The 27,898-nt window shown below is 41.4% G+C and overlaps 1 protein-coding gene across 1 annotated transcript; it reads left to right on the top strand.

Moving 5' to 3' along the window:
• The first annotated feature begins 563 nt into the window (after positions 1-563).
• Positions 564-27,509, top strand: lmo7b (LIM domain 7b). Its single transcript, XM_076077954.1, has 31 exons — positions 564-836; positions 1,029-1,108; positions 4,110-4,180; positions 4,771-4,840; positions 6,160-6,266; positions 6,742-6,772; positions 10,613-10,726; positions 10,806-10,956; positions 11,610-11,763; positions 12,808-13,116; positions 15,318-15,486; positions 15,954-16,099; positions 16,326-16,455; positions 16,614-16,853; positions 16,965-17,234; positions 18,101-18,409; positions 19,313-19,427; positions 20,152-20,313; positions 20,440-20,615; positions 20,735-20,798; positions 22,209-22,234; positions 22,368-22,475; positions 22,587-22,676; positions 23,664-23,845; positions 24,084-24,140; positions 24,462-24,514; positions 24,605-24,776; positions 24,912-25,097; positions 25,180-25,288; positions 26,596-26,698; positions 26,910-27,509. The coding sequence occupies exons 2-31, from the start codon at positions 1,040-1,042 to the stop codon at positions 26,930-26,932; spliced, it is 3,966 nt and encodes a 1,321-aa protein (XP_075934069.1). The 5' UTR covers positions 564-836; positions 1,029-1,039; the 3' UTR covers positions 26,933-27,509.
• Positions 27,510-27,898: the final 389 nt, after the last annotated feature.

Consider the following 27,898-nt stretch of genomic DNA (forward strand, 5'->3'; position numbering starts at 1 on the left):
ATGGTGTGTGAAAACTGAATTATCAGAGGCCATCCTTCATCACTTCAACACATAAACGCAAGAGAGTGAAGAGACCTACCCTTGAAACACACTGTCATATTCTGCATACGTTATCGAGCTGCTGCTATCTCTGCAGCGAAGGACAGAGGATGTGGGCATGAAAGAAAGAAAGAAGAGACAGAAGCAGATTGTTTCTGTATCTGTATGTGAACATTTTTCATTCACACATTTGCCATTTGAATGCTCGCCATCCTCTCCGAAGGTCATGGGTAATCACCCATGACCTTCATGAGGCTTCTTACGTTTCACCTGCCGCAATGGTAGCTGTGAGGTCGGACGTCTGAATCAACCAGAAGAGAGGAGACTAGAAGCTCGGCAGGGGCCACTGCATGTTCACCAAACAACAACGGGATGCAGGCCGTTTGTATTTATCTTCTAAGATGCAGAAGGCACAATAGAAGCAGGCTGTTGGTTACATTTTGCAATAATCATTATATCATCAAGTATTTGATGGGATAATTCCAGCTTTAATTTATTCAAAGTTGACTTTAAGGCCAAGACAGTAAGAGTAACTAAAGTAAGTAACTAAGTTCGTCTCTTTCACCAGCAGGCCACCAGAGGGGTCGACGAGACTCTGCAGATCTTCCTCTGGGTTTCTCTTCAGATCCCAAACTTTGCTTGTCGTTTTGAAGTGGGCGGAGACCTTCCGCTTCACTTCAACCAATAAGCGAAAAGTTGTCAGTGATGAGAAAAGTCGGTGGCAGGAGTGCGGAGCGATAAACTGGGTGTCAATCAGCGGAGAGCGTTCACCGGTGAGCAGCTACACACGGCGCAAGGTGACTGAACAAGCAGCGTTATTTTCTCAAAACAATTTGCATGACTTCTCCTCACGTTTGTTGACATTAATTGAACTTATTTGATACGCTCTGTTGCGGTTCACGGCGTGGTCGCTGCTTAATTAATTGGTGTTTAACCAAGTCTTGGCCTCTATTGCCTTTTCATCAGAGTTGTGCCGTTTGCTTGTTCAGGAGATTCAACGATGGAGTGGCGCCAGCAGACCAGTGTCAGCTGTGAAGACGCGTTCAACGAGGCGCAACGCTGGATTGAGGTACACGGTTCACTTTCGCCTTCAGTTTCATTCGTGCGTTTGTGCTCCTCTTCGCTTATCAACGCGCAAAACAACCGTGACGATTTGGCCAGTCAGTCAAGTAACCCCTCGTGGAGAGGGGGAATGTTTTCTGTTACTCAGTTGCAGACATTTCAGCCATTTAAAACGAAAAAAACAAACAAAACACGTGTATCGTGCGAATTTAAACTGCCTAAAAACAGTTGATGCTGATATTCTAAACGGCTCTGACTCATTACTTACATTGACAGACTTCTCTTGAGTTCAAATGCGAAATATGCCTCGATAAGACTCCGGTAGGAGTTTGCCTCCTGACACAGTGAGCCCTTTGTGAGAATCTTCTGTGGTTGCACAGATAAGTGATTTGACTGCAGCACTCACAGCGCCTCAGAGGGAAATGCACATTGAATTGAAGCAAGGCAGATAATAAAGTAATGTGAGGTTTGTTCTTTACTGTCGCTGTCTCAATCTCCTCGTGTCATAAAAGCTCTTCCAGGGTCAGGTGTTGCAAATTAGCATCCGCTAAAAACACTACGATACTTTCATCTGAAAGCTGTTTTCGGCTTGTCTATTTATATTGTATCTGTCCCCAACTGATAAACCATGAATACAAAATATAAATAAATAGATGGTGTTTGTCAACTGAGATGTGGTGCAGGCAGGTTACTCCATGCACACATTGTGGAGACTGTGGTTTTTACGGCAATGCATTTTCTGGGTTGTTCCAGGCTGCTGCTGCCAAAACATTGTTGAAGTTGTAATCCTCAAAATCATAACCAATGAATACAACTTGTAGACTGTGGGCACTGAATGTTGACCAACTCTAAATGGGACCATTAATGTCAATTGTGTCTGAGTGGATCATTATGGGAATCCTGTCCAGTGCGCTGTTGGCAGAAAGCCCGTGCCAATTTTACCCCTATTCTCCTGCACCGACGGATGAAAGGATGGATGAGGTGTGTGTTTGTGTGTGTGTGTGAGTGAAGCAAAGCATGCTGCTTTCAAGGAAATGGTAAATGGTTTCATGAACTCTCCCTTGTGCAAAACAACATCAGGAACGTGTTGGCACCAATGTTCAGTGTAACAGATTGGAGGGTAATAAGCTTCCATGCATTCAAGTGTCCAGAAATGGTTTCGGTTCATCATTGGCACAGTACCAGCGGCAATTGCAAGTAAATGTTTGCTCAATCCCTACTGGACTTGAGAAGAAATGAGAATGGATTGGCCTCTTCTACATTATGTAAACGTGTAATTTAGTCTCTGCTGAAACAGGATAAGCACAGTGCCTACACTACCGAACCAGAGGAATTCATCCCTAAATGTAAATGTAGTGCAATTTACCTTTTTAATTTACCTATCGGACTGCAACTTACAATTCTTTACATTGATTTATTTGCTCAATTAATTGTTTTGTCGGGAATCCAAAGATATCCACTTTAATCTCCCGTGTGACATATCGTCACATTTGAGAAGCTGGAACTAACAAATGTTTGCGACATTCAAAAATAATTATTCAGTTATCAAAATAGTTGCAGATTTATCGACTGGTCACTGCAGCTCCAAATGTTACGTTGATCTGTAGGCCTCATGTCTTGGAACTGGAGCACATGGATTCAGTAACGATGCCTGTATTTACATCCCAGTTGAGAGAATTCTTTGATCCTTGTGACATTTGGGAAACTCCCTTTTTAGCAAAAACAAAGTTTACAAGTCACACATATGGTTGAAATTCATTGAATAAAATTACCAATTAAAGTTGTGGTGCCATAGAACAGACAGTATCTTGACCAAGTGATTGTGTTTGATTGTGTTAACCTGGCACTGCTTTGTTTGTCTGATTCCACTGAGAAGCCTCCGCTCCGTGCTCGGTGCCCAGTTCTACCCAAAATGAATTGTGATTGTGGATTCCCGGGGGGACTAATTAGTGAGAAGAATAGCCTTTTGGGGCCCTCTGTTAGTTATGGAGCTGAACCTTAATAGCCCCATTTTTATGTCCTCATTACAAAGCCCACTTTGCAGTATGCTTGCTTCCGCCATGTAAAATCATTTAGTTTCCATTTTTTTTTTTTTTCTTTGTTTTGATGGAAAACATATTTGCTGTTTTTTGTGGGAATGTTTGTTGAGCCCACTGTTTTATTCTGTAGATATTTTGTGATTATACGTATAGAGCCTTGCTTTTGTGCAGTAGTTGGAAGGTTTTTCAGCTGAATCTTAACTGTATCCAGCTCACTTAATTTACTTTACTTTATTTTACTGTTGAGAACTACAAAACAGGGGAGTGTTTTCACTGTGGGCTGAAGAATGACTTTAATTAACTTCCACCAGGACCTTGTTTTCCTAATTTTTGCCATCGTTATGTTTTTTTCCCCACTAACAGCCACTGAACAGCTTTGTGTATAAAGTGCATAAAGGACCAAGTCATTCTTCAACAGTGAACCAAGCCCTTTAATTAAAATAGTTTTAACACATGTAGAAACCTCACTGCATTGTTTTTCTACAGTTCAATACTGCTATGTACATGTACTATGTTTACTATGACTTTTGTTAACACTAAAGCAGTTTGTGAAGCCAATTAGGGAACCTGTATAAGATATAGCAGGGTTGGATTTATGATGCTGATATTAATATTCAAGGGTTTATATATATATATTTTTAAAGAATTGCAATGATGTACTGAGAGGGATGTTTAACAGTTGAAAATGATCAGGGCTCTCTGGTGGACTCTGGAATGGCGGCACTATTTGTAATTTCTGCAACCATATCTGTCATTTCTGTGATTACATTTCTTGATGCCTATCAACATATGCGCCAATACCAGTATGCTTTTAGATATTGGCCAATAATAAAGGTGAATGTTTAGTATGAAATCCTATTGATACACTTGAATGTGTCATTACAGCATTGATTAGGGTCAAACATAAATGCAACAATCAATGGATGAATTGATCCATTTCTTTATTTATTTTTTTATTTATTTTTTTAGGAAGTGACTGGAAAATTGTTTGGCTGCAACGACTTCCGTGCCGCCCTGGAGAATGGAGTCCTGCTTTGCGAGTGAGTAAACCTTTTTAGGATGTCACGTGTTACTTTCAGTAAATGTGACATGACTGAGGGAACCTCTGGTTGGAGAGCGTAGTTGCACTCTGGTGTAGCCTCCGTGTCGGTAAACCTGCGTTTAAGGTAAGCATAACAACAATGCATATCCAAAGAATGAAATTACATGTTGTATAAACCATCAGATAAGATTTTTTTTTTTTCACACCAACTTTCTATTTTTGTACCATCTTCTGTGGAGTGTAAGAATGAGCCCCTCTCTTCTAAGTAACCACTGAACTTTATGACATCAGCCTGTAGCTGCAAAAAAAACAATGAGGCCAACGAATGCAGGTTAGCCCAGATGTCTAGTTAGCTTAAAGCTCTTGGATATTTGTCTAACATACAATCAAACCGGTTTATGAACTAGTTTTTGTTGCATTTCCTTTTTTAATGAAATGTTCTTGTTGGAATCTAATGTCTCTATTAACTAGCCCTGCTCTATTTAGCTTATTTTGTGGAATGGGACCCTGATGATGCCACTATATATTCTTTCTAAATATGTGCAGCATCAAACTGGAATATTCAAAAACTGTCTTTGCTTCTTATAGCTTGATCAACCGGTTGAAACCTGGCATTATTAAGAAAGTAAACCGGCTTTCTACTCCCATCGCTGGCCTGGTGAGTGTTAGATGTTATTGTGTGTGTGTGTGTGTGTGTGAGTAACGGGTAGCTTGGTGGAGTGGCGCAAGCAGCCTTGAGTGTCAAGCAAGTACATAAGAAAATAAAAAGGCACCTGCTAGCCAGGAAGTTTTGATGCATTTTGTGGCTTCCTGTTCAAGGCACTGAGAGACATTGTTGCCACAGTCTGAACTGATCCTGAAACTGCACTTCAGTGCGACAGCCCAACTGCTGATGTTTTTTAATGTATTTGGCATAAATACAGATTTTTTTTATTTGGGCTTCAGGCTGGGTTTTTGATGGCAAGTTTAATTGCCAAAACTGCCCAAAGCAAAGGGAGAAAGGCATGAAAGATGCATTTCCACCTCCCATCAGGGGCCAACAAACAGAACGAGCACAACAGTGGATGCTGGACTGAAGGTAGTGATGGTAGGTGTGACGTGCAGATGCAGCAGAGAGTCTGCAGTTACTTTGAAATCCTAAAGCACCCCACTTGTGGTTTTGCATGTTTTACCCAGCAACTAGAAAGTAAATACAGGCTACATTACTGCTGACATAACCTATAACATTGGCTACTATATTGTTTTTTTTGTGATTTATGTTATCTATAAAAGGTTATTTGAACTAGGATTATATATATATATCATTTTTTTTTTTTTTTTTTTTTTTTTTCTATTTGCCACTAGAGGCTGCCTAAGCTTTATCTGACTCTATCTAAGTGATGTAAGGGCTTACATTATGGTGAAGAATAAGTAGAAGCTGCCATTGTTAAGATAAATCCTGCTTTTCTCACCTCAATTTTGAATGACTGAAAGTATTAATTGTTGTTTGCTTTGCTAAGATTGTGGCTGCTGCTTCCTAGTGTTACGTAATGCAGGAAGCCTGTCTTTAATCGAGCATAATGTTACCGGCAGAGCAAATTAAACCTGCTTGAATTTTTTCACTACCTAAAAATTAGAAGATTCATTATCTTTTTTTGGTTGCATTAAATACAGTAAAAACGAGAATCTAGTTGCATAGTTGGTTTAACAAATGTTAATGAAAATGAATGTTCAATGAAAGTAAACCTGTAGGTCATCATGACATTCATTGAAAGCTTTAACATTACATTTAAAATCAGCGGTGGCTTTGACTTAACCTGCCATTCACCAATGTTGGATTTCAATGTGCAAAAGTATCTACAAGTAATTTAATTATTGCAGGCTAATTCATAATAATAATCAATGAATGAATTCAAACCGCATTGACGCGCTGTTCTGATTCTCTACCAGTTTTCTACCTGCACTCATTTTTGCTGTCTCTGTCATTTTAATCTCCAGGATAATGTGAATGTATTCCTGAAAGGCTGCGGGAAAGTGGGACTGAATGTGTCTCAGCTGTTTCATCCAGGAGACCTGCAGGACCTGTCCACTCGTGCAACACTCAGGTACAGATGACTCACAGAAGCAGTGTCTCGTCAGGTTAAGTCAATGTGTGCAACTGCCTCAAGCTGCAGGAGCTCATGCCAGCACAGAGATGCACACCTTTCACTTCTGAAGGTCAACCCACTTGACTAGTATGACGGCTTGATTCCATTGTTTGGCTGTGTGGAGCACATTTAACACTGAGGTGGTTTTAACTGCAATGCCTGTGCTGGAAAAAGTTTATAGTCCGAGTCTCACGGCTGCTTTGCATTTTTTTTTAAAGGTATGAGCTGTGCCTGACGACAAGCTGCTGCTTTGTAGGAGTTGATAGCCTGTCTGCCTCTCTGTACATGCTGATAAGTAGCTTAGTTGCAAATGAGAAGGCTTAAGATGTCACTGTAGATCCCCCCCCCCCCCCCCCTTAACAGCAGTATGCTTTAAATGGCATTAAGAGCATCACTCTTCTGTATGAATTTCTTTCTTTTTTTTTTATTTTAGGCGAGATGAAAGCGACCGGCGACTCAAAAATGTAAGTTTGACCAGAATGACTGCTCCGACATAAATATAAAAATGTATTTTATGATTCATATATTTTCCTGATTCCCTCTATTGCCTGTTGAGTTTTAAAACCTGAAAGGCAACTCGGTCTTACTCCACTTTACTGAGTTAGTTGTCTACATGGTATTTTTTTCCAATAATCTGGCATTAAACCTCGCACACGCATACGAGTACTGTATGTGTACACGCTTGTGTGCACGGCTGGTATTTTACATGTTTCAAAGTTTATGAGATTGTTTGGTTATCTGGGAAGCCTCATTTGAATCGCACAATAGCTGACAACTCGGACACAGTAATGAGGCCGTTTGTCAGAGCACTCTTTCTTTGAAATGGGTGTAGCATTTTTCTTTGAATTAACCAATTGGGGTCAATTTGCGTCTATTGAAATCCCCAGTTTTCATGCAGGTCTCCAACCAGATACATAAACAATTGAAGTTGCAATACAGAGCTGAGCTTCACTGTTTTTACGTACAGCAGTGATGCATTGTGGATTAACGTAGACGTGTGCTGTTGCACCCTCAACATTTACAAGAAGTAAGGATAGTTTTCTGTACTTGGTGAAGCCTGTTTGATATTGCAAATATTGATTTTCTTCATTCTTACAGTTACGTCATGTTCTATAGCACGTGTCAACCTCAAGGCCCCCAGGCCGCCACATCATTTTATGTGGCCCACGAATCCGGCAGCAAACAAAATTACAAAAAAAAAAAGACTACTTTAAACGTCGCTTTAAAACAGATGAAATACTTCTTGCAGTTTCTCATGGGATTGTACTGAGCAAACGCACCCTTAAAAGGATTTTCAGCAAGAAGCGGCTCTGATGTAGAAAGAATGAAACTGAGGTGGCAACCTTCATTGAACAGCAACTGGAAACATCTGCTCAGTGTCATGGTTACAGATGGATGCACCAAAAGTGCCATGAGGATATTTTTATTATCAAGTCTAACTTTTCATCTTTTTTTTGTAATTTATTTTTTGCTGCCAGAAATGGGCTTCCATATAAAAGGCATATGGTTGTCTTCAAATTAAAGTCTATGCTGCTTTACAGTGTACAGTGACCATAAACTACATCTCCCACAATGCATGACTTTGTGAAATGACGACAACCTGCCGCTAGACAGCAATTTTTCCATATAGGCGTTAAATAGTTCAATTTTATTTCACACTGTGATGGTGAAGGTAAACTGTAATTTATCTGTGGTTCACATGCTATACACCACTACTATTCACTGATGGCAACATGTTGTCTGTGTGCTAACATTAAAACGATCACAACAGGTGGACAGGAGAGGCAACAGCCCGTAAAGCGGTTTTCCAGCTAGTGATTTTGAGTTGAAAATGATCGACAAATAATCCTAAAAGAGAGAAATTGAGGCAGAGGGAAGGCAATTTAATGAAAGATGTGAAAGCGAATACATGTCTGTACTTCAAGGAGAAAAAAACGGTATGTCTTCTGTGTGATTAGGCAGTGTCGATGATGAAGGAATACTATTTACGTCAGCATTTTGACACCAAACACGGAGCCAAGTATGCTAAATTTAGCCTCCAAGAAAAACATAAAGAATTAAAAGGCAGACTGCAATCGCAGAAGAATATATTTACAAAAGTTACAGCCCAGTGCATGCTTAAAGGTATGTGAGCAAGTGTGCTCTGACCAGATAGACTTTTAAAATGTCAGTTTGTGAAGAAACACCATCGCTGACCAAATTCAGGAACTAGCAGGCAATCTAACAACACAGCTAGCCGAAGAGACGAGCAGTGACTTGTCTTCTTCATTAGCTGTTGATGAAAGCACAGACAACACGGATACAGCGCATCTATCAATGTTTATAAGAGGCTGAAGGCAGACTTTACTGTCAGTGAGGAGCGCTTAGTTGTAGCTGCCATGCACGGGACGACGACGGGGATTTCCTTTAAAAGTTTGATCTTTGATAGAGTAATGTGGGTTTCTTAACCCTAAATTAAAAGGATTCATGTTATAACAGAAATGTGCTTAAATATATTTTTACATTTATATAACTGCATGTACAATATTTTTACACTTGAATAAACAATAATCAAATGCAGAGACGGTTATTTAACAATATGTTAAGGGGTAGTTACATCTATACAGTCTTGCAGTTACAACCGGCCCTTTGAGGGCGACCATGATGCTGATGTGGCCCAGGGTGAAAATGAGTTTGACATCCCTGCTCTATAGTGTCTGCTAATTGCCAAACACTGATTTGAATTAGGGCCAACGTTAACAGGGCTTGATGACAGATTTAAGGGTGCCTAAATAACTAACTGTAAATAAAATCATATGTTGCAAATAACACCATTAAATAGGCTTAACCTTCTTGTGTGCAGTGTAATGATTTGCTTTGCATGAGGTTGGTGGCAGGCTATTAGCGAATAATGAACACATCCTGTCTCTGTGCTTCAGACTTGCGTGAGCCCGTAATGCTTGTTTACGCTAAGGTATACAAATGAGGTAAACTAAAAACAATTGTAGCTTCAATGATTTAAACCGGAGTAGATGGCCAACAGAAATGCGTGTTTCTGCTATTGCTTATTACAGTGACTGTCATTTGTGCTGAAAAACATGAAAGTAACCCTCTATTAGGTTGTATTGGTACACCACTGCGATGGCTAGAGCTGAGATAATGTCTGTTCATGCCTTCAATGGACCGGTAAGGTAGCAGCTACAGACACTAATCAAGCATAATGGGGAATCCATACAGAGGTATTTATTACCACTCGTAATCCTCGTCTTTTTCATCGAGCACTGTGCTATAAAATATTTATTCAATGATTCAAATCTCTCAAGGCCCTATGTGGATATTTTCAATCTGCTGACTGCTCTATGATGACTTTGTTAAGATACAAACAGAACAATTCTGCCATGTAGTGTTGTGGATGATCCCTTTGCAACACGGGCTGCTGCTCTGCCCTGAAGAAAGGCCGTCCGTCAAATAATGCCCTTCGCCTCAAGGCAAATGAGATACAAATCGTGTCCGAAGCGTTTTCCTAGCTCAAATAATAAAACACAAAATGCCAGAAAGAGGTTCATATTTCCCATGCCATTTCTCACTGTCTTAATTAATGGTGTTTTGGGCTCTTGTGAAGGCCACGTGCCTCGCCAGCATTTCTTGTGGCTGATGCTGCGGGAAACTTCACAATTGCACAACATTTTTGTTGGCAATGTCGATCAGGCGGTCCACCACTTTGGTCCAGACTGAAACATCCAAAAAAAGAAATATGTGAGGGATTGCAATGGAATATGGTACAGACATTCATGGTCACCAGAGGATAAATCCTAATGACTGTGGGGATCCTTTGATTTTCTTTCCTGTTGCACCACCAGCAGGTCAGGTTTTTCATTCATCCTGTGAAGTATCTTAACATCTACTTGATGAATTGGCACATGATTTGGTACAGACATTCATGGTTCCCAGAGAAGAATCTACAGTTTATACATTTACCACAACATCTGTGTTTTTGTATCGTCATTGTAACGTTTCATTGATTTGTCGGGTCATATCTCTTGACTACAACAGCTGGAAATAGTTTTTGTCTATGTTGGCCTGGATCCTAAACTGCCAAACTGTACATCTACGTTATTGAACAAGTTATTCTCTGTGGTGTGAGCTTTTCAGCTGGAGATGAGTTGGATCAGGGTGGGTATTTCATTTTGTGCCTTGGCCATATATGGGGTATAATAAGTGAGTAAAATAGACAGGCTGCTAAAAACCCTACACTTTCCTTTTTAGCAGGGAAGGGGAAGGAAGTTGTGTGTGTGGTCGGTGACGTTGTCCATTTACTCTCTCAGGTTCTCGTCACAATCTACTGGTTGGGTCGCAAGGCTCACCTTGACTCTTTCTACACTGGTCCTGAGCTGAACTTCAAGGCCTTCGAAGGGCTCTTAGGGTTGGCCTTGTCCAAGGTGAACTGCTCTTCTAGGCTTTTAACGTAGTTGTAGTTCATTTATTATTATTGACTTTAACTCTGCCTTCTAAATCCAGGCACTTGATGAGGGCAGCAATGTGTTTGTGAAAGAGTGCTGGTACCCAGAGAGGGAGGAATGTCGTCTCATGAGACCGAGCTACAAGACCCAGAACTCTGTGGACAACATCGACTCTCTGGATTTCAGAGCCCTCCACCTTAACAGTGAAGGTGTGTTTATCATTCTAGTCAATGACCTGTGCACTCCACACCACCGGAATGAAGTGTGACTCCCTTTTTTGTTTGACTGTAAAGTATATAATTAGCTGAAATCACTTTATAATTAAATACTGTGGCCAATAGTGACACGTTCTTTCCCTTTTGCTTCAAACTTTATTTTGGTGCAGTGAGTTGAAGACATCGCATCCAATCCACAAACACTTTTTTTCCCATGAGAAGACCTACCTGTTACTGTCAGTCTGCTAAAGAAGAAATGCATTCATCATAACTCATGAATTACAATAAGTTGATTGTTTCACATGCAACCAAGTTATTCATCTTGATCAACCAAATTTTTGTTGGATCAACAACATTCTGATCTTCTTACTCAATGTGTCATTTGTCTTCTCGCTACTGCGCTTGGTCTCCGTGCACGTCAGTGATAGATTGTGGCAAGTTCCACACTGTGGTGATAAAAGTTTGTGTGATGAGAAAGGGCAAAGTACTTAGCCGTGTAAAGACTCAGTCACTCACTAACGTTCTTCTAAGGAACACTCTTTATGCATTCTTGCCCTAGTCGGTTTTCTTTTTCGTTTAGCTTGCGTTTCCCCACGCTGTTCTCCAGACTTATATCCTCATTTTCCACGTATTTTTGCGGTCTCAAGGTTGTGGAAGTGACGCTGAAGCTGAGGAGGTGTTCAAGATGGAGACCACACAGCCCTCAACCCAGCAAAACAAAGGTTTTATCCCACCGCTGCCCCTACGGAGAAAACAAGGACGGGAGGATATTGGAAGGGGCTGCGCTAGTCCACTCTCCAGGTACTGCAAATGTTTCGGCTACTGAGAGTTCACTGACTGCCACTAACTCGCTTATCCATAGCTGCTTAAGAACTGTTTACAATTGATTTAGATATACATATAATTTAGATATACATATATTTACTTCATGTGGAATTTCGACTTGAACATACCCTAGACAAGATCATTTTATTCCAACCGAATAAAACCGAAACGTACAGTATTTGGGAAACGGCTGTCATTCTAATATTATATCTGGCAAAAAATGGTGTGATGAGAGAACTGGGTTCAATAATATCTATCAATAGTACAATGACATGGATTGTTTTTGGTCGAAACTCATTGTGTATCAAATTTCAAGGTTTTCAAATCAGTTAAGCACTGATCTGCTTTTTTCTATTAACTTATTTTTCTTCACACAAAGCCCAATCAGTGATGTGGAGAGACGTGCATTCATGAACACAGCCGTCACAAGTAGACTCGGTCACTTTTACCCGGTGGTAATTATTTCCTGATATCTATACCTTGTATTATTTCGTCTTTCATGTGAGAATTACATCAGAACTACTTTGTCAATCTAGACTGAGTGATGTGCTTTAGTTTTTACCACTTGTTTGCAGCAGCCGGTCCACGTTCTAGTTATCAATATGACAAGTGGACTTTTTTTTAAAGTACTTTTTTAGGTGGGTGAATTTTTGGCTCGGAATTTATTATGCGATTTTATATTATGACTCTAGTTTAAAAACAGATACTCATTAAAGTGTTGCTCAACAATATAAGCGATGATCATATACAATATTTGATGTGGCAGGCCAGTGTGTTGTCGGTGCTCTGCTTCGCTCTATTTTTCAACCACACCACCTACCACTCCACTGCTTGGACCATAACCGTCTCCTCAAAAAGCAGTGAATTTGCCTCCATGCATTAATCATCAGCCACACTTCCACCTTTTAACATTTTGGAGCAGCTCAGCGATCATTTCTGTGATACTCGGTGTAACTATTTTATCAAAAGTGATGTCTGTGTGATACGACATAGACGTGGGTATACCGCTCTTTGCCGCAGCATTGAAGATGCCCCTCTCTCCCCTCAACCCTGCCACACTGCGAGTCCTTCAGAGTGTGCCATTGATGAGGAGCTTTTCCTGAGAGCTCAGAGTGAGGACGACTCTGAGGATGATTATACTGACGCAGACCCTGCCCTTGATGACTTGTATTTCCGGCGAGTGCAGCAGACCCTTCATCAGACATCCAACAACCCAAACTACGACCGCTTCTTACCCCGATATTGGACACCCGAAGAGGACACTCGTGTGCGCACGATCAACCTCGGCTCTCAGAGAAGACCCTGGTATCGTAAAATGCAAGGCTTAAGGTCTGTTGGCTGATTTTACTGCTCTTTTAAGCAAAGCTGCGTTGAAGCTTTAGGATTTACAAATGCTTTATTTACTAATACAAGGCAAAGCTGAAGCTGCAGTTTTGTACTGTTGCTTTTTGTTTTAATTTGCACATTACACAAAAAACATTACATGGCTGGAGTGACGTTGACTGTACCTCGTTCAGTGAAATCTAACATGAAACATTTTGTGTGTGGTGCTAAAATAACCTGCTGTGTTGCATGTGGTCAGATGTTTTGTCAACTATTGTTTTCGGCTATAGCGTTAGAAAAGTTACTAAATCCAGCTTAACTACAGCAGCAACCTAAATCCTAGTTTGCTAGGCACATGGAAATAGCTAGCACGACTTTGCAAGAAAGATGATTTAACAGCCACCCCCAACATCTTTCAAATTTGTATCAAATTTCTTCTCTTTCGAAGACTTTCTGTGTTGTTTTTTAAGTTGTTAATGATGTACTCATTTCATGTATCTTCTATTCCTTTTCTTTGACTGTAGCCGTAAAACTTTGGGCTCCTCCGTGGAAGTATTTGACTTCATTTGCCGGCTTTCGACATCTGCTACTGTGCAAAACATCTCTGCTACATCTGGAGAGTGTCAAACCATCATCTCTAAGAAGCTTTCTCCCAAACCTGAACATTCACTACTGTCCTAAAGATCCACAGCTAATGCAAACTGTACAGAGTGTTGACACAAGCTCTAAAACACTAACCTACTTGTTCTCTTCTCGTCATGTAGCAAAGTGGAAAAGTGCATTTGCAAATCTCTAATCCATCAGCAAACCATTTATTTGTGATATGCAAATTTTGCCCTGTTTATCACATGGATGTTTCATGAAGTTATCAGGAAAATTAAACATGCTTTGAATTCGTACTGCTACTGATTGTTTTCCTAGCTACTGCACTGTGTAATATCTGGCACCTTTTTTTTTTTTTTTATTTCTTTTTTTTAGTGCTGATGATGTGAGGACTTTTTAACAGCATCATGCGGAGTGACTCATTAGTTCATAATGGTTAAACAGATGACTCATGTGCCTTGTCGTACTTTGATAGCCATAACAGAGTCATGTAATTTATCACACCTTTTTCTGCCAGCGCTGTGTTCCAGTTCACTCTGTGTGAGTCTGGCTTTGGTGTGGATAAATTGAGTGGATCAATAAACTAAAATATTGCGCATTCTTTGCACATTATTTCTGCCAAGATCTTTGTGTTATGTTTTACATTACAGCTGTGGTACTGAGGGCATATGTGTTGCATCTGTCAAATAATGTTGCCTGCTCGTAATCTATACAATGCCTCTTCTCTATGTAATGTGGTTTTACTTCACTTTAGCCCCTTGTCATTCCTGGCATTGTGTGTTACTTTTATCAAACCATGGTGCCTTATATTTAGATAATAGTGTTCATCAGTCTGCGTGTCTGTTTTCTTTGGTTATGTAGAGCATATCAAATCCAGGTCAGACCTGAGAGACCAGTTCAGGTCAACCCTGGCTGGATTTGGTGAGTCCCTCAGTTTTAAGCAAAGGTGTCTTGAGACCGCTCACGCCATAACTGCTTTGTTGCTGCGTCATCTGGGTGTGCTTTTGTTTGTGTTCAGCTTACCCACCTACCTAAATTGTGCTGCAAACATAATTTGCCTTTTCATAAAGATGAAGCACTCTGTATACCTCCCACTATCAATTTTCCTGACAGTAGAATTTATGACAAACTACAGGATTGTTTGTAATCAGTCTTGGTTCTGCCCATTTAAATCGTGTCACAGTTTTGATATACCACCTGCTTGCTAAATGCTGCTGTAAGTTATTTGAATGTCATCCGACACCCTCTGTTGCCCACAGCAGTGCTATTACTTGTTGCAAGTCATGGCTGTTGTGTTATCCAGACAGCATCTGTTGCGTTACTTGACTTGCATGCGACTCTCCTGCTTGCACTTTGCTAAGGATTCTGTTGTTTGGCTGCAGAATGTGTCGTGCTGCAGCTGTGAATACTGTGGCGCTCTGGCCTGTGATGTTCGGTGTGCTCTGTGTGTGTGATTGAGCTGACATGGAGCATGTACAGAAAGCAGCTGTTTGTGTGCGCTGCATTGCAATGCTACTATTCGCCATCGTTCTGCGACACTGTTTGTTTGCTCTGTAGATCTGTTATTCATTCCCATGTCCTGCCTCTTTGTCCGTCTGAACCAGGAGCAAATCACTCAGTGACATTCCGATGGTGTACCCTGTGCGTAAAGTTCCTGGTGGGAAAACCATCTATGATTTGGACCACGACACGGACATGGCAAGGGAGTGCAACCAAGAAAACAAACTGAAATGTAGTGTTGCTGCCAAGGACAGTGAAGCTCAATGGCATGATGTAAGTCTAGAAAAGCCTTACACAAAATAATCTATAAAGTCCATTTAGCAGTGGTTAGTGAGATATACTCCTAAGCTCCCCATTTTCTTCAGCAGATGAAGTTTGCTCACTTCATGGAATATTATATATATGTATATGTATGTATGTGTTGGAATTTCTGTTTTTAAAACACTTTTCTTCAATGTAGCAACTTCATCTGCTGAGGAAGATGTGTGATCGTAATGAGCGGAGCAAGACTTAGCATTACTATATCTGAGTATGATCATGCCAGTAAATCTTGTTAAATTTGAGATTGTTTTGTCAACCAACCTAACGAGTCAAAAAGGAACTTTCAATCTCAACAAAAATGTTTTCTAAAATATGATCAGATGAAAGAGTGAGTTTTGAGCCTTCAAATAAATTTAACATTGCATTGAAGGTCTATGCAAACAAGCAGCAGGGTTATCGGGTTGTGCATTTTGTTTCAGGACTTGACGAAGTGGAAGAATCGTCGCAGGAGCAGCAAGTTTGACCCCCGCAGCAAATCACAAGATGGAGAGCATGTCGTTAACCAGATGGCCAATGGGGCCATGATTCAATTTGAGAAGAAAGAAGCACAAGGCAGACTGCTAAGGTACGCTCCTGCAACAAATCTTAAGTTCAAGCTTCCAAATACTGTTGCTACCGACAATTTATTTAAAGTGTCTATCTAAAGCTGCCGACCTTGCCTGATATCGGTTCAGTACGCCACAGTGAACTCATGTAATATGACACATCCTCCCCCCCCCCCCCCCCCCCCCATATCTTTTCTGCTTCCTTTATTACATCTGCTTCTCCTTCCTCGTGTGACAAATCCCCAGAGACCAGCAGTCACCACGCAGGCACTACGCTGCCCCTCGTCCTTACTCCACCTCCTCGCCATCAAAATCATGGAGCTCTAATCTCCGGCCACATACTCGGGCTCTGCAGGCCCGCAGCTACTCCACAGAGGTATCTTTCAGCCCCACGTCTCCACTTATCACCCAAGTGATGGGTTCTGTTGTGCCTGCCTGACCTTGATCATTGTCCCTGGTTGTGTTGACTTTAGTGTAATTATTGTGAACATTTTTTGCATTGCAATTCTCCAATGTTGACTTATTGATCCTCAGGGATCATCAGATGGAGCCATGCTGGCCTCTGATGGGAACACCCTGGGAGAGGAGACCCACTCAGCCTCTTTGGCTTCAGATGGAGCAGGAGTTACCACCCCTTCTCTAGACTATCCTTTCCGCTCCCAGACGCAAGTCAAAGCGCAGTGCAGCCCAGCTCCTCCCCAGCCCACAACAGAAGTGGCACAACCAGAAAATGTTTTCACAAAGCAAATCTCCACTCTGAACACATCTTTACAGGTAAATGTGACGATGAAGTCGACCAACACCAGGGATCCTACTGAATCCATGTCGAGTCACCAGGAACCTCCATTCAGTGTTCCCACTTTGTGCCCCGATGCTGTTTATCAGGCAGGAGTTGGTGCTCTGGAGGACTTGAACCACAAGTCCCAGGAGGAGAGCCAGAAGACATCTTGGGAACCAGCCGTGGAGCAAGGCAGAGGCCAGCAGGTTGCAGGCGCCTACAAGTACTTGTCCAGCACAGGATCGTGGTCCAGCTCAGCCAGCCTTCCTCGTGGCTACCGGAGGTCCGAGGGCTCAACTCGTCTCTCTTCTGCAATCACAGCCAGACCCTTTGGAACCAAGCAGTCGAGGGTGTCCTCGCTGCCGAGACTGTGCAACGTGAGTTCATTGGTTCTCACTGTTGCTCTTTGAATGTATCGGAGTTTAATCAAATAGTCTCCACACAGTAAGTCACCATTATGTGCTTGTTTCCTGTATTGGTTTAAAGAATACGTCTGGTATTTATTCTACTTTTTTCTTATTTATTAGTTTAAAATAATTTCCTTAAACAGCTGGGCACCGTACTTTTAATCAAACATTACTCAAATGGGGGTTTTGGTGCATTTGTCTGGGACTAGTTTCAGCCGGCACATTTGTGCCCTAACAAGGATTTAAGTCAACAGGACAGGAAGTGGGATAAACTCAAAATAACCTACAACTCCCATGGTCATCATAAACGAGGAAGATGTCACCTGGTGCAGCAGTGTGGCTTGTTGATGTGTTTTTAATAGATGTAATAGTGTAGCTTTCTATGTTGGGATAAACCATAGATAGTTTGTCTCTCTCTGAAAATTAAAATGAATGTGTCAAAGATTTTAAACTAGAAGAACTTGCCACCTGCTGATTTTATGTTGCAGTCTGGAGGTTATAATCCAGTCTTGATGGAAGGTTAGTGCTCAGGAGGGACTTGTTTAGTAAGCCAAGAAGGCTCAAGCTAGTTAATGTAATGAGAGCATTTCCTGCGTGTGTGTACTATATGTAAGTGAGCTTGTGTTACCTTTGTTTTCTTGGATCGCCCTCATTAATATTAGAAATGCTGGTGCACCATTGTGAACGGTGTCAACTCAGTACAAGATTCCACATTTCTATTTTCACATTCAGTACCAGCTGTCTTAACGTCAGCACATGTCAAATGCTGCAGAGTACATTTGGCAAATCTATCTGTACAGTCCTTTTGAGCACATCTTGTTATTGTTAATCTCCAGGTAGACAAAAACGAAGGTCGGCTTTTGAACAGTGAGAAAGAAGAGTCTTTTTCTCCAACCACCAAATCTTCACTCAAAAGGCAGAATGCGACCGCCCATCTGAAAGGTCAGCACCAGGCCTCAATCACACAGAAGGAAGCTAACCAGGTGAAGCAGAATGGCACAGAGCAGAGGGAGGCGGTGAAAGGTGTCACATTCTCCAGCCAGACCAATGGCTACAACTATCAGCCCTGCTCCCAAACCAAGATGGTACCGCGGCCGTATTCAAACCCGCAGACCCACCACAACAAAAGCTCGACCCTCCCAAAGGTATGCTGGATTATTTTTCAGCATGCAGCATTTGTACTGTGTGTATATTGATGCAACTTGGTGAAACATGTAATGTTTTATTCTAGGATTTTGTTTTAATTTATTTATTTTTTTATCAAACTGTACTCTTCTATAATCAGGGATTATCAAATCAATTTCAATTATCGGTCAGTGACGGGGCCCGTTGATCAATAGAAAAACTAAATGAGCCAAGGTTGGATTCGAAGAATCGAGCAAATGGATAGAAAAATAATCACTTTTCCAAGTAGTCTTCAGCGATTTTTACTATGAGGCAGCAATCGGTCGACTGATATTTATTGTGACTTAATAAACTACCAATTGCAAAGACATTAAGGCAAATAAATTAACAGGACTCATTGTAATTATTTAAATATATCTTACTCTTTATGTAATGCGCAGCTTGTAGTGTAGACCAAAACATTAATATTTTTGGAATAGCATGTCAAACTTGGAAAACAATGAGGTAAATAGACACGGTGCAAACATTTATGTTGGTGTCTTCCTTCACCCACACAGGTGAATCAGCCTCTAATCAGCAAAGTGAAAACACCTGTGTGGGTGTGCAGGGCCGTCAACGATATAAGCCCTAAAATGCCTAAAGCTAATAAGGACCTTAATGTTTGAGGTGGTTTTAATATTCTGCCTTCCTTATTTGAGTAAATGAGGGCTGAAAAAACGATTTTTGATATAATGCTGAAACAAAACCTGAACGTTATAAACTTCCCAAAGACGGCATTTGTTGCAGGGCTGCCGTGATTGCGCTGCATTGCACATAATAAACTGGTCTCTCGGTGTGTATTTCTTACTATATGGATCTAGTTTCCACCAGGAAGCACAGGACATTGGGTCACAGGGTGTCACCTTTACGTGTGTGTGTTTCAGGTGGATCACAGTGACATGAGAGTGAGCCTGACTCTTAAACCCAACAGTAGACCAGACTTTGGTCTCCAGACTCATTGGGACTCCACAGGCGCGAGAGTTAAATTCATTCAACCTGGTAAGAATCTTGCTATATTTATCTGTGGATTGCTGAAATTTTGGATCACTGACATCCCATTAATGGTTAGTCTGACAAAGTGATGACTCTTTAAACCTCTTATTGTAGAACAAGACAGACATTTTTGTTTCGATGGTGGCAGTGCCACATTGTGCTCTCAAGTTGTTGTTTTTTTTGCTTCCTCAAGAGGACGTTTGTTTTAACATCCTGCACCTACAAAAAGAACAGTAGTTCAAGACCGTAACCTATTTCAGAACAGACGGAGCTTAAACAATTGTCACTATTGAAACATAAATGATGTGTCTGAGGCAGTTTGTTGAGAGCGAAGATGAGCAGCTTCTCATGTGCCTGGAAAGAGAGCAAAAATACTTTTTTTTATTTATTTATTTTTTTAATGCCAAAAAAGAGAAGAGTCTTTATATAATTTGATTAATGGCATGTTAATGTTTAATTTGTGTGCATTTGCTTTACATGCATAAAGCTACAAATTGTAGCCAGTGATTTAAAAGTCAACCATGAATATTTCATTAGAAGTGAGAGAGGTGTCACTTACTCACTGCGGCTTACTGGCCTACTTTTCAACTTGGAACAGCAACCTTGTCCTCAATACTGCGTCTCAGTTTGTGCTAAACAAATCATTTCTGAAGCGGTTACTGTTTTTTTTATGTTTCGCTGTCTTCATATCCCTCCCTCATGCCTGTCTCCCCCCCCCCCCCCCCCTCAGGCAGTCCAGCGGAGCTTTGTCAGCTGTGTGTGGACGATGAGATTGTTGCTGTTAATGGAGTTGCAGTGGCACACATGAACTACAACCAGTGGAAGGATAAAATGACATCGTCCCTGCAAACCGGCAATCTGACCATGGACATTCGGCGTTATGGCAACAAGGGTAAGATAACGAGCCAAAGAAGACAGTCTTGATTATTACCACCTTGATTATTTGTGCTAATTTAACCTCTGACCAGTGGTCACAAACAGTGTGGCCTTAGTTTTGATGGCTGATTGTTCCCATTAGATTGGGGCACCAGTGAAGGGAGTCATCACAACCAGCCAGGCCAGAGCAGGATGACCCTCAATCTGACTGCCGCAGCGCCTGTTCTGATAGGTTCCCCCGATCTCCATGCCAACAGTGGTGCCTCGACAGACACCGCAGTCAGGAAAGTGTCCAAATTGAATGGGCAGACCGACAAGGTGAGCAATGTTTTAGCCAGTTATCACTTCAGTTCAAAAAGGATGCACAGAACTTCTGTTATTGCAGCTTAATAAGTGGTGCTCATCGGGTGAATCTTGGCGTTCTTTCACCTGCCCAGGTTTTACAAGGTAAAGTCATGCATGGAGAGCTCGCTGACAACCACAGCACAGCCAGAAGTAAAGGTAATAACAAGAATAAAGTCTGCACAATATCACATGACAAACCTATTTTGCCAATAACTCCTTGTAAACGGTATGAATTGATGTAGTTTCTCACCTAATCAATCCTTCCTCTTCATATAGATTATAATAATATTAGTAGGACAAATCAGAAAAGGAGGGCAGAATTTTTCAAACGGAAAGGTAAAATTCCAGTTTGAACTTACACTCCTTGTGTAGCAGCTTTGGTGGCTGGTGCTTTGCTTAGTTAATTGTTGGGTATTCATTTAAAGCTCATTTTTAGAAGGGAGCCAGTGATTTTTAAAACGAATCGTAAGATGCGCAGTGATTAGATGAGTTTTTGCTTTGGTACCATCATAATTAAATTAGTACTTTTAACAGTGTTTTAATTAAAACACCCGAAGTATTCAAGATGTAGCATTTCTATCAATAATTGCTTTTGCAAACTGGGGCCGTCTTGGCTCAACTTTGCCTAGCAACCACAGAGCTGACGGCACGGACCATGTCTATAACGTACAATTTATGGTGTGCAACAGATGCTTCATTTACTGCTCGGTCTTCTGCTCAATGAGTGATTTGTGACGCTGTCCTCTGTGGTTGTTAATGAATCTGATGTGTGTCCTGTAACAATGGCGTCTCTCTTTTGGCTCGGCAGGATTCAGCTCATGGGTTTACTTGTGTGGTAAATGTTTGCACTGCATGTAGTGAACATCAACATATGAACAAAAGCAGATTTGTGTTGCCATGCAGTGTGTGAATACTCGTTCTTTGAATTTACTACGGCATGCTTAAATCTTTTGCTCGACTGTTTCTTTTTCAGTAGCTCCGTGCAGTGTCTTTAGGCTGGGGATGCGTTAGCAGATAGGTGAGCTGATCCTTGGTCAGCTCAAGTCTGTGAGGAGATGAGAGTAGTTGCGATCTAATCCACAGCTGTCGTTTGATGTTTAATTACCAAATATTTTAGCCAGTCCTGCAGGTCAAGCTCTACAAAGAGGATAAACAATAATCGTGTTCATTTTGTCCAACATGTTTGTATTTTGGTCTACAGTGAACATTGTTTTGCAGTCACTTAGGCATCTAGCACGGCTGTACACGTAACTCTTGTTTACTATGAATGGCCTGCTAACCCTCCAGCTCTGGAGTCAATGCAATCTGTACGGTTCATGTTGATACTGTTTCTGGCTACGGCTACAGCCAAAGGTTTTGTGCCACATAGGAGGATGCTGCAAAAATAGATAATCCATCGTGTCATCCACTGCATTTTCAAAATGCTTTGGATTCTCAGTCTTCTAATGTGTCCCCAACCTTTGTGTGGTGTGTGTTTGTGGTCTTCATGGCATTACACACAACTTGATCATCTTTAGGAGCTGCTGTATCGTGTTCTCTCTGCTGACCTGTTATTTTCCCACACAGGAGGTTCAGAATCTGCAATATCTGATGTAAGTTCCCACGCCACTTGATCAAAGGATGTTTGCATGCATGTTCAAACATAAGTTATGCATGTATGTTGAAAGAGTTTGTGTGCTGCAGTGTGATCGTGTTTGAGCCTACAGTCTGTTTGTGCATCACCAGCTCCAGGTGCCATCCCTCAGCCCCTCCTCCTCCAGCTGGTCGTGGGACCCTGAGGAGGATCGAAGGCGTCAGGAGAAGTGGCAGGAAGAGCAGGAGCGCCTCCTACAGGTGAAGACTTTTTGTTGTTGTTTCCAAACAGAACTACAGCACACTCCTTGATAACCTTAATCATCTTAAATTGAAATCAACATGCAAATATGTTGGCGCTTGTTTTTTCAGGAGCAATATCGGCGGGATCAGGAGAGGCTTGAATCACAGTGGCAGAGGGCACAACAAGATGCAAAGGGGGAGTTATGCAGGAAGTCAGGGGTAATGTTCAGTGGTCCTCTGAGCCTTTTCCAACCGGCACAACATTTTTAGTTATAACTGGGTGATAATGAAATATATTATATCAGATTTTCATCTCTAAAGTCGCCATAGAAAAAGTTTACCCCACGAATGTATAACGATAACTGTAGACTGTATTGCAGTCAGAAACCCCCTTATTGTCAATATACTGAGGAATACCTATGTCTCTAGTTTGTGGTTGTAAAGTTTCATGAGGCTGTGATTATCCCAAAGGTCATTTTATACGGACGCGTCAAGTTCCAAAAAGTAGTCTCACTATGTGAAATGGCTTCTATGGGGACTAAGGTCATCACACATGAATCCAACTGGCTCATTGAATCCGAAAGTCTCGGCTTTCCAGTCGAACCCAATTTATGTAATTCCAAAACTGTTTAGGGAGCCCAATATGCAGGAATTTTGTATTCAGATATCTTGAGGTGAGAGGTCAAGGGACCCCTTCGAAAAATTGCCATGCCCATTTTCCATCACCAACATTTGGCCTAACTTTGGAGCGTTGTTCATCCCTTCCAGACAAGCTAGCAGCCAACAGTATCTTCACTCTGGCTGTCAGACTATGCCCACTACAGCCTGTTAAAGACGGTAATTGTCTCGCAGGGTTAGGAGAAACCTACATGTTTTAGCTACATGCATAACTAGAATAATTGCTTATGCATTTTTCCCGTGCCGTCCAGAAGGTGTTATCTCTCCGCCATGATACCTGATTCCATGTGAATGCAGCATAATTAGTTTCCTTAAACATTGTTGGGTTCAAGTAAGAGTTGGTTTTAATCAGCAGCTCTGACACTCGTGCCGACAGCAACAAGTACAACCTGCTAAACCTCACCTTTACTGCTTATTACACGGTTTCCTTTCAATTCCTTTTTCCGGAATATCACAGGATTCATGTTGGAGCCCCCTGACTCACATCAAATATCAGTGCTTTACATTGTTTCTATAATGCATTTGAAGCAGAACACCTTTGAGATGACTGATGGTGGTGAGAGCCCTGCCAGCACCCAGCTCTATGTGAATGGATTGACAAACAAAACCAGAGAAGAAGAGCAGAGCCGAGATGAGCTGAAAGAAGCGGGATCGAAACCTCAAAGTAATGCACAAGGAGAGCAGCATGACAAGAATTCTGAACACGCCTGGTAAATCAATTTTTTTTCTCCCCAACATTGTCAGCTCTTTTCCATCCTTGCTGAGTGTAACAGTGTTGTGTGTGTGTAATCACTGTGCTGACTATTGAATGAAAGATTGAGAATTTTTATTTAGAAAGTCTTTAACATGACTTGCTTTGTTTTTTCCTCCCTGACTTGTCGTGATCTCTTCTACATTGCTGCGGTTGCTGAATCTGCTGGGCTTTCTTCTGCTTTCGCTGCTTCTCAGGCTGTCCCTCAGGGCTAAAGACTCCTGTGGTTTTGCTCAGCTGTCTCTTGCACACAGGTCAGGACTAGTTGTCATCCAATAGTTTTTAATATTTAGCTTTGGGCATAAATGTCCCTGTGTAGTATATCGGTCTGGTTGTCTGCAAGCCTAGCACAGTATCATTTGCTCAAAGACAATTAATATGACACAAGGTGATTAGTAATTTTTGTAAAGTGGGTATTATTTACAACTACCTTTACCTCTTGTGAAAAGATGAACCACCTGGAAGCTAACGTCAGCATGCAACCAGCGTGGTGCTGATGCTGAAAGCCCAATTATTAAAAACCAAGAAATGAAAGCATCATATTTGTCATTTTCTTTCTTTTTTTCCTTCCACAGGGCAAAGTCCATGTCTACCCCAGCATTAGCCGGCCCCTACAAACTGGCCATAGGTTAGTCTACCCTCTCTGTCATGATATTCCCCCATCTGTTGAGGTGATGTAACATTACTGGGCTAACCCGCCAAGCTTTGTGTGGTTCAGGTGATGAGAGGAAAAGAAAAGGACAGTCTATGTCTAACGCTGAGAAAGACAGGAAGCAGATATTGGAGGAGATGAAGAAAAGGACTCAGCTTCTGACTGACAACAGCTGGATACGTCAGCGCAGCACCAGCTTTTACAAGGAGCCAGTCTATGTTGGGGTTCCTATGAAGAGGTGGGAGTATTGGGACTCCGCCGCACCTTTTTTTTAGGCAGCTGTTTCAAATCTTTCGGTTATGACATTTCCTCACTGTTTTTTGCCTTAGGCCTCTTTACTAACGTTTGCTGAACTGTGACGTCTGCTCTGCAGGTATGAGTCTCTGGACGACCTGGGTACTTTGCGTCAGTACCCTTTCTCGACCGCTACATTCAGTTACCCTCGTCCACAATCTGCTGCTGCAGGTTACTGTGCTCCGAGTAGGAACTCCTCCTCCCGCTACAGCACTGGAGCAATATTATCCCAGAGAAATGCATTTGACTCCTCTCATCATGGCAGGTACGCAGTTCATTTGAACGTAGAGCCTTTCTCTGTTTTCTTTATGCTGTCATTCATTTTGGCCTCACATGTGCTGCCCCAGGATGTCCAGTGGCAGGAGGACTTGCTGTGTGTGTGAGCGTGTCCTGGGTATTGGGGCAACCATGGTCATAGAGACCCTTAGTCTCTGCTTCCACCTCGCCTGTTTCCAGGTGAGAGGTCATGACCAGGTTAAGGTGCAGTCACGGTAGCTCCAATCCTTGCAAATAATTACTCCATCCCCCCCGTTTAAATTATATTAAGGCTTAAAGTTGGGAAAGTTGAGTGACAGGTAGGTGCTGTCTCAAGTTGCTGGCGGCTAACTCTCTCCTCTGCTGCGTCACCGCCTCAGCTCCACCAACAATCCACATCTTTGCCTGTTTTTGGATTAGCCTGGAAGTTAGGCTGTGTCCTCATTGCCAAGATGGCGACAGCAGAAGACACTTGTTTGAGTTTCACAACGGTTCTTCAGAAACCTACGGTTGACATAACGGAGACTCAACCATATTGTATTGAGTCTATGGTGGAGACCAAAGTGCTTTACCAAGATATTTTAAATGCAATTGATGTGTTAGAATTAATAAATAGACAAAATATGCTCTTACAAAATAATAGATAAATGCATGAAACGTATGGCCATATGAATGAAGTTTTCCACATTCTTTTTATTGGCTCCGCCAGCTGTGGATACACCCAACTCCTAATATTCACATAACGGTGGTGAATGGTAACACACATTCATTTGCATTTTCTCTTGCTGATTCTTTTGAAATTGATTAAAAAATATTGTTGCTACACTTGGATGGAAACTAGACTAGAGAATGCTTTACACCCACGATCATGCTGCCCAATATGTATTGCGTACGGCAGAACCGTGACATTCTTTCTTATTGTGGGGTAAAATTCATTAGACTGAAGACTAATGTGACTGCACCTTTAACAAGGTCATTAGGAGTCTCGTATCTGTAGTTGGAATCAAATCCACCTAATAGGCATCTGCTAGCAGGAGCATTTCAGACAGCTTTCTATACTTCCAGCTTTCCTAAACCGTGTTTCCTGATCTGTGTAAGGCATCTGGCCTGGTGGTTATGTCTGGTGTCGTAGTCCTGTGTGCTTTTTCTCTGTTGCTCTCTAGTTTTCTGCATGTGGCTGATTTAGCGGGAGAAGCCAGCCTGCTGTCCTGCTTTGCTTTTAGATGCTTACTGTGAAAATCTCTGGCAGAGGACCCCCCCCCGCATTTAGTAGACCTACGTTCATTAGCATGTAGATGTGAAAATCACTTCTACATCTCTGCTCCACATGAGCTAGAGACGCACATAACACCCATAGAATATTTATAGACTATGCGTTTGTATGTGCAAACTGAGCTTAGTTCTTTGTTTGGGTGGCGAACAATGTGGTGAAATTATTTAGATGCGAAAAGCCCACATTACAGGTCAGCTGGAGTTCTCTTTTTCTCACCTCTCCCTCTTCCCCTCAGTGTGTGGGCTGCCACCGACATCTTGGAGGAACTGAGACTGGAGTCCAGGTTCGAATCCGAAACCGGAAGCCCCACTGTGATCCCTGCTATTTCCAATTCAAGTGTGAGTATTGGTCTCACTTTTTTTTCTGAATCAATATAATTGTTCTTTTATGGCCGATTTCCTTGCCGTGAAAAATAGGAATGAATCCTAATCATGTACTTTGAACCAAATGTACTTGGACTGCACTGAACAGCTGTCCAGGAAACTTGAATTTAATTGGCTTGTCAAGTAAAAATCTAACTATTATTAATGAAGCTTATTACCATTTTAGCCGCTGGTGTCCCCTCCGTGTGACCACGCTGTACTCCAGATCATAGAGGGAGCAGCCGGATCACTGGGAACTTCTGTTGGATAAAACTACGAAAACACAGTGGCAACATCGTCCACACAGCCAAGCCATGCCTTTTGTCTACAACAATAACTGCTGGTAAAACCATAAATGCTCTGATGTGACATAAAATGCTAACAATCTGTGGATCCACATGCAAAGTAGAGATTTAATGGCTGTTTTTAATTAAGTTTGGTAAATGTGGTACTTAGTTTTTGTTTTCTGCTAATGTTTCCAATAAAATGTAGGTTTAATATATGAAATAAAGTAATTATGGGAATTATTGTTTGATGAATGCTTTTACTTTAATGTTTTTGTTATTTGTCATTTCCTTGTGTCATAATTGATATTTGTCCAATAGTACATTAAAGATATTTTATGTTAATGTAACCCATGTATGGAGGCACATTTTAACTTGTACTGAAGCACTTTCTGTTCTATTGTAATCTCACCAAGTGCCCTTTGGGGTAAATCAGGGGTATCTATAACGCATGTATAAGTAAGAATCTTAACTGAAACACTTTTGTAAATAAAGTGCACTGAACATAATCTGAGGGTTTCTATTTATTTCTTTGTGTACCACATGGGGGCATCATTGGTCTCATGGTAAAACAGAAATGTTAGTCTCATACTGTGGGTAGAAATGTCATTTGCATATGCCACGATTATAAAGTACCTGTTGGGTCTGTAGTGTACAATATGACTATTTTAATGTTATGAAATATTACATGACAGAACAGGTACTGGCCAGTGTGTACGTTCCTGATGCTACGTCTTACTCCTTTTCAAACATGAAATAATGTTTATTGAGTTCACTGTATGTTTGCTTGGTGTTTTTATTTAGTTTTCTTTAATATGACCCTAGCTGACGACAATGAGCCGACAGTAATAAGTATCTAAGAATTAACATCTACAATTACTGTGTATACATA

The sequence above is a fragment of the Anarhichas minor genome, unplaced genomic scaffold (assembly GCF_050575085.1).
Source record: "Anarhichas minor isolate MPS153535 unplaced genomic scaffold, ASM5057508v1 ptg000062l, whole genome shotgun sequence".
NCBI lineage: Eukaryota > Metazoa > Chordata > Actinopteri > Perciformes > Anarhichadidae > Anarhichas > Anarhichas minor.